Consider the following 14,124-nt stretch of genomic DNA (forward strand, 5'->3'; position numbering starts at 1 on the left):
TTTCTTGCCTCTTACTGGCTCCAAAGGATATATCTAATAAACCATTCACCCCAATTTCACTCGCATCCCCTTCTCAGATCTAGCAGCTTATTCACATCCAGTTTCCAGCTCTGAAATTAAATCAGCACTGAAGACCTATTCTACCCAGGATCTTCACGGGTCATGACAATACAAGTTGTTAATTAACACCTGATTAAATCAACATAAAGTAGGAAAAATGAGCATGTTTTGGCGAATATTTTCCTCTGAATAATACGATACATGAGTGACGACTTCCTCAAAAATAGAAATGTACGAAGTTACATCCTAACATATATAGCAATATAATTTATGAAACATGAAAACTCCCTGTTAAACCCACATCCCACCAAACATTGCCTGTGACATCACGTCTTTCTTCATAATACCAACAATTCAGAGTAAATGAGTGAGTGAGTGAGTTGGGTTTAACGCCGCTTTTAACATTATTCCAGTTATATCACGGCGTGTCAGCTTAATTTGGGAGGAAAGCCCGAAGTGATGTAGGTCGCGGACGTTTACCACTTCGGTGAAACCCACGAGCACGGGTATGGTGCTGACAAACCTAGAAACTTAATCGGAGCGAACCTGGATTCGAACCCACAATCATAGGTTTCTGGCGTGCCCAAGGGACGCAACTCTGCACAGCGAATCGCGGCGCCTTAAGACGACTGAGCCACCCGTGCCCCCTCAGAGTAAATGATAATGTTCCAATTCAAACTGTTTTTTTCTTCACGATTGATAACTTAATTTCCAGGTGTATACATCAGAAATAATACAGTTGTCTTCCCTTGGACAAATAGCATCAGCGCTTCAGCAAGGATCATTCAGCAATAGATTCATTGCTGGAGTAATTGTTGTGGCAAACTGGAACCAGCTGATATCATTCAATAATGGTAGACTTGCCAATTCCCTTCCACTCATTTACCCATCTGAGCAAGAGAAAAGAGACCAGTGAAACCCCTTCATCTGTGATGTATAACGATTCAGAGTGACAAACAATATCCACAAGACTGTATGACAAGATGGATGACTTAAAATATTTAAGTCATTTTACAATTATTTTTCCATATATTATATTATGATAACTAATTCCAAACATTTTTATCCTTTATTACATCACCCAGTGACTGAATATCATAGGATTAAAAGAAAATGAAATTCTCTGTATATTTTATAAACAAATTTGCTACTAATCCTAGCATAATAACTCTAGTGTTATGTTTTTTCATCCCTTTTTGAACTTCTTAATACCTTTCAGTCGGCAAAATAGTGCCTAAGTGAAAATTTCAGTCATTTTACACATTGATTGTAACATGGGTGTGTATATAATACTTATAAACCCAAACCAACTGAATTATGATTGTCACATCATAAGTAATGCATGTGTTACAATTGTATGATAATAGTTATTCTTCCCCGCCCTTAAGGCGGGGAAGTATACGGGAAACGTTAATTTTGTAGCATGTATGTCGACATGTTGGTTTATTTGAAATTTCAAGCCACGCATTTACGGAAACAAAACTTACAAATCATGTGCGTGGAATGTTGATGCTGTTCTTTTCCAGCAATAAGAGATACTTCAAAATCGTCTTTATGTAGTTAATTGATGCATCTGACCGTTTCTGGTCATTAGCTGACATTATTAAACCATTCATGTGTAATCCGATGTCCTTTTTCCCTCAAGGACTAATTTTCTGACATTGCTTCCATTTCCTTCGATCTACTTTTTAAATAAAGACCCAGGTTAGAATAGGTCTTCAGCAACCTATGCTTGCCGTAAGAGGCGACGAAGAGGATTGGTTAGTCAGGCTCGACGATTTGGTCGATGCAAAAAATCGTATTCCAATTGCGTAGTTCGATGCTCTTGGTGTCAATCACTGGATGATCTGGTCCAGACTGGATTATTTACAGACCGCCGTCATATGGCTGAAATACTGCTGAGTGCGGCTTTAAACAAGAAACTATTTTTAAATAGACCTTCCCTATGCAAATGTATCAACTGTATTGCCCCATACTCAAAATAAATAATATTTCTTCCACAACAGCGTTGTGTTATTTGTGGTTAATATAATTATGCTCCTTCATGCCTTTCAGTAACATCATAATTATGCGTTTGTGAGGCATCACATATGGCGGGGAACTTTGATGCTTTGCATCAATGTTTTCTTGTTGATTGTATCATGTAGTTAAAACATCTGATACATGATGCTTTGGCTGAACACAATGTATCTATACACACGGAGGGTGTTGCCTCCCTTTATTTTGGATTCGTGAGTTGTGTGACATGTCAACCCATTTCCTTCGTGATTCATTACATAATATATTTAACAAACTTCTCGTCTCACCTTTGCCTAAACCACTGCAAATATAGGATGAATAAAGCATACACTAATATTTATGTAAAACTTGCCAGGAAAATCGAAATGTCATGTTTAACATTAGGGTGAGTGAGTGAGTTGGGTTTAACGCCGCTTTTAACAGTATTCCAGTTACATCACGTAGTGTCAGCCTAATGTGGGAGGAAAGCCCGAAGTGATGCAGGTATCAGACGTTAACCACTTCGGTGAAACCCACGAGCACGGGTATGGTGTTGACAAACCTAGAAACATAATTGCGGCGAACGGGGATTCGAACCCACAATCATAGGTTTCTGGCGTGCCCAAGGGACGCAACTCTGCACAGCGAATCGTGGCGCCCTAGACGACTGGGCCACCCGTGCCCCCTTAACATTAGGGAGCCCTGTTCACCAAACGCAAACAATTATTTGATGTAACGCTTAAACTTGTGTTCTCCTGATAGAATATACGCCTTATTGATGTCTACTCCAGCTGCAGCCTCTTTTGGGCAAACCTGGTGAGTTCTTTTCGATCCAACTTCAATGTCTTTGTGACAGGAAACGAATCAAAGAATAACACATACTTTGGAACAACATTCATATCCGACCTCACGGTCTCAGCCACGTCACCTCTAACAAAGGTTATGACATCCTCCCCTGTAAGGCGAGCTCCCTCCTCCAGTTGGACACAGGCACAAATCTCGTGGTGCATGACCTTGTCTGGCACCGGAACAATATAGTTCTGCTTAATACCAGGACATCTGGCAAGCTTTTCTTCCAGCCATGTGGGGTAGAGGATGTACTGACCGTGCATGATGGCATCCGAACTTCTTCCTTCCACAATCAGACAACCTTTGCCGTCAATGAACCCAATATCATCTGTTCTGAACCATCCGTCTGACAGAAAGGCTGGATGTTTATCAGGAACATCAACATATCCTGCAGTTATTGTCTCTGAACGTATGAGAATTTCTCCACGAGTGTTCTCTGCCACACTGGCCATATTTGAATCAACTATTTTGGCCTCCACACCTGAAGCAAGAACCCCTGCCATGTTTTCCTTGAAAAGGCTCAGATTGGATTCCCTGAAACCGATGCCAGCAACATACCCAACCTCTGTTGAGGCATACAGGCAAAATATGGATTCTGTAAGCTGTCCAATGGTATCCAGATACTCTCTGTGAAGAGGCTGTCCTCCCGTTACAATCATAGGAAGTTTCTTTCCTGAGGACTCCCAGATGTCCCTGCGTCCAAGAATGCCCATAAACTGAAAAGGGGCGAGGGTACAAACTTGGATGTCTTCTTTGCAGGCTACATCCCAAATAAATTGGAGTCTATCGGACACAGCCTCGGCTGTATCATCTATCAATACCTGGGGGCACCCGGAATAAAGGTAATATACTGGGAAGCCCCCAATCCACCCAAGAGGACCACTACTGAAGCTTTTACTATGCTTGTCTTTCATTCCTGTATCTTCAGTCAGTCTGAAGCACATCACCATCAGAGACCTGTGAGTATGCTGAACAAGTTTACTGTACCCTGAGGTGCCGGAAGTTGCAAATATGTAGGCAACATCAGTTGGCTTGTGCTTCGGGATGTTCATGATGCTAGTTTCTATTGAAGGGAGAGTTTTCAGGAATAACGACTCTGGTTTTCTGGTTTTACAAAATGCAATGTTAGCCAGTGTTGGGACCTCCACACTCGTGGCGATAGGCATGTGTTGGTCTTCAGATACAATGGACACATGTTTCCTGCATATGTTCCATGCATCATTCCCTTCATCTGGATCAATAACTAAGACTTTGCATTTTGCTTTGCGCATTGATTCAAGGATATCTTGCCCATCTGAACGTAGAATCTGTCCGTTCATGGACACAGCACCCGTCAGCTGCACGCCAAAGTCCACCACAACTCTCTCTGGACTGTTCGGAAGAGACACGCACACCACATCGCCCGGCTGGACACCTTTCTGAGTCAGCCTGGCGGAAAATCTTCTCGACAGATCCAGGACATCGCCCCGAGACAGGACACATCTACCGTTAGGACTCCAGAAAATAAAGGCAGGTGTGTGTGGATCTGTTTCTCCCCAAAGCTTGATTCTGTCAGCAATAGTCTGGTCTTTGCATGCTTCTTCCATTTTAGATGTATCTCCTGCAAGACACCATGGTACATTTCATGACTGGTGTAAAAATGCGTGGGATATTAATATATGTAAACACATTAAACATGCAACACTCCATTCAGAAAGAATTCGCTAGTGGGATGGACATAGATACACGTATCACTGAGCTGTGGGGGGCCTGGGGGGCCCAGTCGTCTAAGGCGCCGCGATTCGCTGTGTAGAGTTGCGTCCCTTGGGCACGCCAGAAACCTATGATTGTGGGTTTGAATCCCGGTTCGCCCCGATTATGTTTCTAGGTTTGTCAGCACCATACGCGTGCTCGTGGATTTCACCGAAGTGGTAAATGTCTTAGACCTGCATCACTTCGGGCTTTCCTCCCACATTAAGCTGACACGCCGCGATATAACTGGAAAACTGTTAAAAGCGGCGTTAAATCCAACTCACTCACTCACTCACTCACTCACTCACTGACCTGTGATGTGTGTAGGCAGCTGTACTTGGAGTAAGTACAATAACTGAAAGTCATCTCGTGAGTTCCTTTAGATTTCTGTCACATTAACAATTGTAACAGGTTGTAAATATCCATTACTGTAACTATGCCCATGTGGAATTAAAACAATGTTACTTTGAAGAATGATTAATCCGTTTAATAATTTAAATATTAAAGTGAGTGAGTATCGTTTTACGTCGCCTAAGCAATAGTCCAGCAACATCACGGCGGGGGACACCAGAAATGGGCTTTTAACATATCGGGAATCGAACCCGGGTCTTCGGCGTAACGAGCGAACGCTTTAACCACTAGGCTACCCCACCGGACCAGAAATATTAGGACTTGTTTCTAAGTCCTATCTTAATTCGTTCACGTGACTTAACTTCAGTAACATACATATGCACATGATATGCACAAATTGCGCTTCGCCTTCTCAATATGCCCTAAACTGGTGCATAATTAATGCCTATATAACTTGTAAAATGGGGATCTATATAAGGTCTACCTACACGTATAATTGTGTTTTGCGAATGACGTTTAAACGAGTTTAATACAAATTAATCTTTGGCTTTTCTTCACCATATATTGATTTAAATGTTTCTTACTCGTTATTGTAGACACAGAGTTTATAAGCTGGGCCTTCCTACCCTGAATATCATATTAGAAATATATATTTCTCGTAATTTAAATTACTTGTAAAAGTTTTTGTCATTTCAATTATTTTCTCGTTACTTCAAGTTTATTCTTCTTATTTTAGTTTTTTCTCATTACTTCAAGATTTTCCCGTTACTTCCATTATTTTCTCGTTATTTCGATGATTTTCTTGTTACTTCAAATATATTTCAAATACTCGAAATTTTGATTTTTTTTCTTATTTCTTCGGTTTGTTCCCTCGTTACTTCGTTATTACAAGTTTATTTTAAAAGATCGAACTATTATATTATGAAAAAAAAAAAATTGACATTACGAGAAAATAATCGAAGCAACGGGAAAAAATTAAAATTTTTGAGTTTTGAAACAAAAATAAAGCAATAATTGAAAAGAAAAGAAATTTCGATTTAAAAAAATCAAGTTTTGCTTCCAAAGTGATACCGTTAGGCTTTTGTACCCTTCTTGGCTCGATCGTGGCGCCACCCTGTGTAGATCTCGAATTATGTCCTTTGTAATAAAAACGCCACATAGCTACACAATGACTACCTGGTCGATCCGATAATGAAAACATTTGAGCTTTCATCCCTGACAGCCACACAAAATGATCACAGGAAAGTTACATGCTACAGCCGCATGTCGCCCCTTTAATAGTAGAGGCGTGCAGACAACACAGTACAGTAAAGTACGGTTATAACGAATTCAAAGGGACCACTAATTTTAGTTCGTTATAACCGTAGTTCGTTATAAGCATATATACAGCATAACTACATCATATAGTCGGGACCTAAAAGTAAGTTCGTTATATCCGTCAGTTCGTTATAAGCGTGTTCGTTATAACCGTAGTTTACTGTATTAAGTAACATAATGATTGCACATCGCGGTAACATGAAACGCTCAGCAGAGGTTGACTAAAAATAGCATTGCATCTCAGTCACTGAGATACGCGTTCAGTCTTTGCAGATAAAAAGCAATGACGTTTACCCTCAAATTTTAATATAAAAAAGTACTTGTTAATTGAAAACTTTGAACCACTTCGGAACTATTTGCCTTCGCTTAATATTTGAAATATCTTCAGCCCAAATTTCGATAGGTGAGGGCTGTAGCCATAACAGCGACGTTTTCGGAACCCGGATGTTGATTATGTCAAACGTGTTCTGATTGGACTAATCACATGTGTGAAAGTCTTCTCATATTTTAGCACAGCAAAGTAGGCTTGAAATAGCAATAAACATGGCTGCTGTCGTCTAAACTTCACCCCTGAGTTTTGTCTTCCGTCATCACCCTGAACTACCATGCGAGGGCCGAAACGTACGCCCTTGTAAACTATAAGTGACCAAAGTACTGTCAGGCCTCGATATGGGGAAGTACCTATTGGGAGCAAGCCTTGAAACGAGAGGAGAGAGAGCTGTGAATTCTTTGGGTATATTCTAGCAAGTGTGTGGTCATATCATTCAAAATACATTAATTCGTATCAAATAATTACATGCGATGATAATAATAATTATGATAATATCCTAATACACTTCCAATTTAAGCCTGGGAATAAATACTAGGTATGGGGAATTGGCGTTTGTACGGTTAATTAAAATAATATCACAATGATAATAATGATGATAGTAATATCCTAATACAGTTTCAATCTAAGCCTGGGAATAAATACTATGTTTGTTATATTGGAGTATGTACGGTAAATGAACACAGAGTTACTATACAATTAATGCAACCTTTACTAAAGTAATTACGATAATGACAACAGTTTACAGATAAATTGAGTAACTATAAGGAGACAACTCTATATGTGGTATCGGGGCGGTCGGGTAGCCTAGCGGTTAAAGCTTTAGCTCGTCACGCCGAAGACCCGGGTTCGATTCCCGACATGGGTACAATGTGTGAAGCCCATTTCTGGTGTCCCCCGCCGTGATATTGCTGGAGTATTGCTAAAAGCGGCGTAAAACCATACTCACTCATCGAGCGCCTATTTTGTTAACTACGGTAAATATGTATGACTTGTTCATATTAATTTGAATAATGGGAATACATACCTAGAGCATATACGGTAAACTGCGCAGAGTGGTTGGGTGACAAGGTAGACACAATTTTATGGATAACAACTGTAAAAAGCGGCGGTTCGGTATAGAGCTACAGCACAGCGGGAAATGCGGAATTATACAGTATGATTGAACACATATAACTGTGTCTTGGGTATATTTTAAGATGCAAGACATATATAAAATAACAAATTATTTCTGAGGGATTCTTTGACGAAGAACTTGAAATCATACGCGCATTCTGATTGGTTTGTCGTATTTTCGCACATAACATTCATCGATAGGGGGACGAGTCTACTTGCAGGTTACGGAAATGGGCGAGTTGTGACGAATGGCAGGGTTGGGTGAAAACATAACATTTACTACGGTAAAGACGGTAAACATTCATACCTGTTGTTTTTTTGTAATAAATTTACCGACGTACTAATTTCGGAGAGTACGGTAAAGAAAATAACCACGTATTGGGAAGAAGGTACACGGTAGAAGGTATAGCTCAGTTTTACCGAGACATAGTAAGTTCAGTAGCGATGATTTTGGTGACTACTGTAATGTATTACGATTAGACGTTGCTTTACTATATATTGAGAGAGCTAGATAATAACAGATAATTGAGAGAGTACCGTAATTGTATACTTAATCGATGCACGTTTGAATGTACTTTGCTGACTGTCTTTAAATGACTACGGTAATTAAATTAGCATACAGGCTGTATATGCATTTGAACATATATTGATGAACAAAGAATATAGTTGTCGAAACATAGAAAAGGAATATTGATTTCACATTTCAAAGATATAACTGGAGGAACCAACGACAACACACTTAACACACCATAAGGTGTTATTGCCTAAATATCGTTACACGGGAGTACTGATTCAAACTGAACCGAAAACAATTCTACTTTAGACGTAAAAAACACTAATATTTAAACATTTCTTACCTTTAAACGAGAGAAGAGAGAGCTGTGACGTCCTTTGTTTGTTTCAAGCAAGTGTGCCAAGGGGGTACATACCTCACAGCTCTCGTCTCACATGAACCACTTCTCGTATGTTCGTTGGACACAATGGTATGCGCATGACTGAACTTGCTAAGGGCTGCTGGGTTTGAATAGTGTTGTGATAAATGAGCTATACCGTGCCTGGAGACTTGCCAATATAAAGAGTTCCTTTGTTAAGGATTATTTATGAAAAATATGGAAAAGTATCAAGAAACATATGCAGTGCAATAACACCAATATCATTGGTGAAATAGTTTCTTTCAAAAGTCATACTTGTCGGGAAATGGAATAAAATTCCTAGGGAGAAATAAGGCAAGAATTTCACTCTTGAAAGTTTGAGGACTGGTTGCCGAAAATGTGTATTCAAAAACGAACTAGGCTTCGAAAGGATAAAGAAATATCGGCGAAACCGCATTATCGGTGGTTCGAGAAGGGAGCTAACTCCGTTTGCCTAATCGAAAGTTCGAGGTGGGTCCACATTCGAAACTGAACGCACTTGTTGTTGAGAATATGTACTACGTAAACAAACCCGCATTACGAACTGCTATTTTGTCTATTTAAAATAATTATTATGACTTATAATTGGATTAAAATGTACAAATGCGATGGCAATACAGCAGAACTCACTTCTACGAACATCGCCAAACTAGGTGGTGGGGTCATTAATATTCATGAGTTATTCCTTTTATGGAACAAGTTTGAGGCTTGTATCATGTCCGAGGTCAATTCAAGCGTAGACATATTTTCAGGCTTATATCGCCACCAACACTTATGATCAGATTGATGTGTTATACTGGAAAAGGTAGAATGGGTGGTATTGCCTCTGTAAATTTAATTTGAAGTAGATTTAAGTTTCTTGCTTTGTAACTATTTTTGTAAAACTAGTGTGGTCAGCTATGATGACGTTATTCAAACTTCAAAGATGTTTGTGCCTTTCGTGGAATTAACGTCACACGAAATGATTTATAAAGATATTTCCCATCAATATTAGAAAATATAAATAATATATAATGTCACATACCCATGCAAAGTAATGGCAAATGTGAGCCCACTAGCCTAAATGACTTCTGTCAACCCAATGAAACCCAGCGATTTACATTTGAGGGCCCACCTGTTTCGATCACTATAAGACGGGAACATTGTGGGCCCACATTTTAGAAAATGGTTTTAAGTAAGCCAAGCTAATGAAGCTTAGCGATTTTGGAATGTGGTCCCTCCTGTTGCAATCACTATGACGGAAGAACGTCAACCCACTAAGCGATAAACAAATGTGGGCCCACTTGTTTCGATCACCATATATGACGGGAACAATGTGGGCCCGCATTTGAGAAAATGATTTTCAATATTTAAGTAGAATTTCGCGATTAATAAATGTGGTCCCTCCTGTTGCAATCAATATGACGGAAGAACGTCTGCCCACATTTAGGAATTGATTATCAGAACTAACGAAACAACCTAACGAAGCTAGGCGAAATACAAATGTACGTGGGCCCACTTGTTTCGAACACCATAGATCACGGGAAAGATGTGGTCCCACATTTTAGAAAATGTTTATCAGCACTAAACCAATCTTAGAAGATGTACGGATGGAAACATAAATATATAATGCATTCAAACATTTAATTAAGAATACGTTTACCTTAGGGATAAGCTGGGCATTTAATAGCTGGACCAACAACGTACGTACAGCGTGGGTGACGCCATTACTCGCAAATACGAAAACAACGGAGATAGCTCCCGTTTGAAATTAGAGTGACCTCCCTTTCCCAATATGAACCACTGATAATGCGGTTTCGACGAAATATCTGCATTGTATTAATGCCTCTGTGCGCCGTGGGGCTTTTGTCCACAAAAGCAAAAGAAAAGGAATGAAACGAACGCTCAAACAACTGGGCTACCCAACCGCCCCTACCACATGTCAGGGATGAAATGGAACGACGTTAGCAACGTTGCAGCACCTCCGGCTAATCCTTCCTCAGAAATGGAATTCTAATCAATGAGGCGGTAGGGGCGGTTGGGTAGCCAAGTGGTTGAAGCGTTCGCTCGTCACGCCAAAGACCCGGGTTCGATTCCCGACATGGGTACAATATGTGAAGCCCATTTTCCGGTGTCCCCGCCGTCATATTCCTCAAAGAGGCTGAGGTATCCACCCTGCATCAATGCTCTGTTGACTGTGTGAGTTTGCCTCGATCCAAGGCTGGCAATGTGTCACGTTAACTTTGTGTATATTTTTATCAAGTGCTGATAAAATACTATTTTTTTTCTGTGACCTAACACCGTCAAAGGGAAAAGAGATAACAAACAATTGGCTGCACTAAGGGAAAGCTGAATTCATTTGGACGGCAGGTGTACGACACAGGTAACTATATTGTCCCACTTTTGATTCGTTTGAACATTTTACCATTACAGCCCGTGGAAATTTCATGGTATAATACGTCCCGTCTCAAAACGACCCGACATTTCTGCACACATGACCGCCGTGGTGACTTGTAACGGTGTAAGCCTTGACTAAATTTGACCCGTCGACCTCGCCAGCATATGACCGCCACGTGATGAAAACATCCTAGCTTGCTGTCGGCGACCATGAACGCCTTGTCATTCGGAAAAAAACCTGCATAAAGCTGGTAATCTGGTAGCGATGTGTGACGACGATATATCACTAATATATGTATTAGCAATGTAAATAACTGTTTGCAGTCAACAGGTTGGAACTATTTTCAAAACGGTGTATACAAGTATATTTTGAATATATTTCGGATAAAAACGGAATAAGTAACCAACGTATATGTATGACTAACGACAACTAAACACAGAGACGCAATACTGTGCATCCGTGGTCGTGTTTGGGCAGAGGCCTGTTTGCTGTATGGGGACATGTGACCCCATCATTCGTTACCACTCGCCCTTTTCCGTAACAACACGAGTTGGACACGAATAGTGACTCTATTTCTCACGTTTAAACGCGAGTCTTCTTTGCGGTTACGGAAAGGGGCGAGGTTTGCCGATTGTACCTATGCCCGTCTTGAGATGTCCACAATGAGTATCGGGTGTTGATGGAGGTAATAGTTTTCATATCACCATGACACATGTGCAACTTTACGTGGCTTACAGTTCGTATGTTTGATGTGGATTAGCTGTCCCAATCAAGGGCGGAACCGTCTGTGGCAATAACAGGTCAAGGTCACGCGGTTATTTTCGCAACAGTAAACGCAGGTCAAACTGTGACCCAGCTAACTGGCTGACATAGGGACTTATCACGGTTGCGGCCGCTTCACGGTTGGCTACAGGCAACTATGCTTGTCGTAAGAGGCCACTAACGGGATCGGGTGGTCAGGCTCGCTGACTTAGTTGACGCATGTCATCGTATCCTAATTGCATGGATCGATGCTCATGATGTAAATCACTGGATTGTCTGGTCTTGACTCAATTATTTTCAGACCGCCGTAATATAGCTGGAATTTGCTGAGTGCGGCGTTAAACAACTACAAACAAACTAAACAAACTATATTGGATATACAAAAGTGTATATTGTTTCAGCTACAAGCTAATATGGCACACACTGACCGCCAAGGGTTTACAGATGAAACAATAGTGGACAGAATCCAGTATTGGGGACAGACTGATTCCCATGAACCTGCTTTCATCTTCAGGAGTTCAAATGGCAGGTTCACCCTCTCAAGGGGGGACGTGTTGGACTTGTCCAGTAGGTTTGCGTCCAGACTGACCAAGGGAGGGTTGAAGCCTGGTGAGGTCGTCTGTATTGCTCTCCCGAACAGTCCTGAGAGAATAGTTGTGGAGTTCGGAGTCCATCTGGCAGGAGGGGTGTCTATGAATGGGCAGGTTCTACGAGAAGATGGGTGTGATCTAGCAGAAAGCATCAACAGTGTAGGGTGTAAGATCTTAATTTCCGATCTTGAAAGATCGGACAGCGCTTGGGGCCTCTTACAGAAACATTTTACTATTCTGGAATCAGGAAAGGACCTCTTAAAGGTTACGTCGGATTTTGTCAAAGATTTGGAAATTGTTCAGCTTTGCCGAATTCAAAGGCACAGCGAAGGCTTCTTGGCAGGTTTGAGATCAGAACAGTTATTCGTCTATGATCGCACAAAGTCAACGGACCTTGCGACAATATTTACAACATCTGGTAGCTCGGGCTACACGAAACTGGTGAAACAATCACATAGAAATATCCTGAACAGTGGGTACATGTTCAGTAGATGTACTGAACTCAGTGCACCCGACAAGATATATCACTCGTCGCCTCTAGGGTGGGCTGGCGGGTACCCAGCACACTTCCTGTACACTGGCTGCACTCGCGTTTTGGTTGACGCTGGAGCTGGACCAATAACGGATTTCGCTTCTCTGATGTGGAATGCCGTTAATGAAGAGGACGTCAGTGTATTTAACGCTGTGCCAATTCATGTTGAACTGCTGTACCAACAAGCTAAGAAGAAGGGGTTTAATAGACCACCATTCAAGAAAATCATCACTGGAGGCCAGCCGATCAAACGAGCGAACCTTTGTGCAGTTGGGTTCCTTGCAGACTCACTTCAGATAGTCTACGGTGCCACAGAGTTAGGGTATATTGCATCCCTGAATGTGGACATCGACAGTGTTGCTGTCTTCAGAGACTTCACCGTTGGGTACCCTCTCCCAGGTGTACAGCTGAAAGTAGACTGCGAGTCCACGACAGCTCTGCACAACGAGAGTCGTGGAGAAGTCCTGGTCAAGTCTCCAACTCTCTGTATGGGTTACGCCGGTGATGAACCCATTCCTGTTACCGACGGCTGGTTCCACACAGGTGATATTGGATATATGAACAAAGATGGCAGTGTGGCAGTGGAAGGAAGAAGTTCCGACGCCATCATGCACGGCTCCTATGTCCTCTACCCGACGTGGCTGGAGAAGGTGCTGATGGCGTGTCCCGGGGTGCAGCAGGTGGCCATTGTTCCAGTTCCCGACCAGGTCATGCATCATGAGATCTGTGCGTGCGTGCAGCCTCAAGCCGGCGCTGAAACAACGACGGAAGACGTCATCATGTTCTGTAGGAAGGAGCTTGCACTTGCTCAGACTTCAACTCTCAATGTTGTCCCCAAATATGTAGTCTTCTTCGAAGCATTCCCACTTACCAGTACGGGTAAACTAGATCGGAAGAAACTTTCAGCTGAGGCGACATCGAAGCTGAGTTAGAACACGTGTGTTTGATGCTTAACGGCGGTCTCTTCTATATTCCGGCTGGGGGCACGGGTGGCCCAGTCGTCTAAGGCGCCGCGATTCGCTGTGCAGAGTTGCGTCCCTTGGGCACGCCAGAAACCTATGATTGTGGGTTCGAATCCTGGTTCGCCCCGATTATGTTTCTAAGTTTGTCAGCACCATACTCGTGCTCGTGGGTTTCACCGAAGAGGTAAACGTCCTAGACCTGCATCACTTCGGGCTTTCCTCCCACATTAAGCTGACACG

At 41.8% G+C, this 14,124-nt stretch overlaps 2 protein-coding genes across 2 annotated transcripts; one reads left to right on the forward strand and one right to left on the reverse strand.

Annotated features, from left to right (window-relative positions):
- Positions 1 to 2,624: 2,624 nt before the first annotated feature.
- Positions 2,625 to 10,139, reverse strand: LOC124121294 (3-[(3aS,4S,7aS)-7a-methyl-1,5-dioxo-octahydro-1H-inden-4-yl]propanoyl:CoA ligase-like). The gene is made up of 2 exons (XM_046484274.2): positions 8,608 to 10,139; positions 2,625 to 4,507 (listed from the first exon to the last, which is right to left on the reverse strand). Exon 2 carries the CDS (start codon positions 4,491 to 4,493, stop codon positions 2,841 to 2,843), a length of 1,653 nt encoding a protein of 550 aa, XP_046340230.2. The 5' UTR covers positions 4,494 to 4,507; positions 8,608 to 10,139; the 3' UTR covers positions 2,625 to 2,840.
- Positions 10,140 to 10,207: 68 nt separating this feature from the next.
- Positions 10,208 to 14,003, forward strand: LOC124121286 (3-[(3aS,4S,7aS)-7a-methyl-1,5-dioxo-octahydro-1H-inden-4-yl]propanoyl:CoA ligase-like). Its single transcript, XM_048389384.1, has 2 exons — positions 10,208 to 11,023; positions 12,202 to 14,003. Exon 2 carries the CDS (start codon positions 12,214 to 12,216, stop codon positions 13,852 to 13,854), a length of 1,641 nt encoding a protein of 546 aa, XP_048245341.1. The 5' UTR covers positions 10,208 to 11,023; positions 12,202 to 12,213; the 3' UTR covers positions 13,855 to 14,003.
- Positions 14,004 to 14,124: the final 121 nt, after the last annotated feature.

The sequence above is a fragment of the Haliotis rufescens genome, unplaced genomic scaffold, assembly GCF_023055435.1.
Source record: "Haliotis rufescens isolate VD_foot unplaced genomic scaffold, xgHalRufe1.0.p SCAF_8, whole genome shotgun sequence".
Lineage (NCBI taxonomy): Eukaryota > Metazoa > Mollusca > Gastropoda > Lepetellida > Haliotidae > Haliotis > Haliotis rufescens.

What these genes read in the sequence shown, in the direction of transcription:
- LOC124121286 (XM_048389384.1), top strand. Translation starts at nt 12,214, where the DNA reads ATGGCACACACTGACCGCCAAGGGTTTACAGATGAAACAATAGTGGAC.
- LOC124121294 (XM_046484274.2), bottom strand. Translation starts at nt 4,493, where the DNA reads ATGGAAGAAGCATGCAAAGACCAGACTATTGCTGACAGAATCAAGCTT.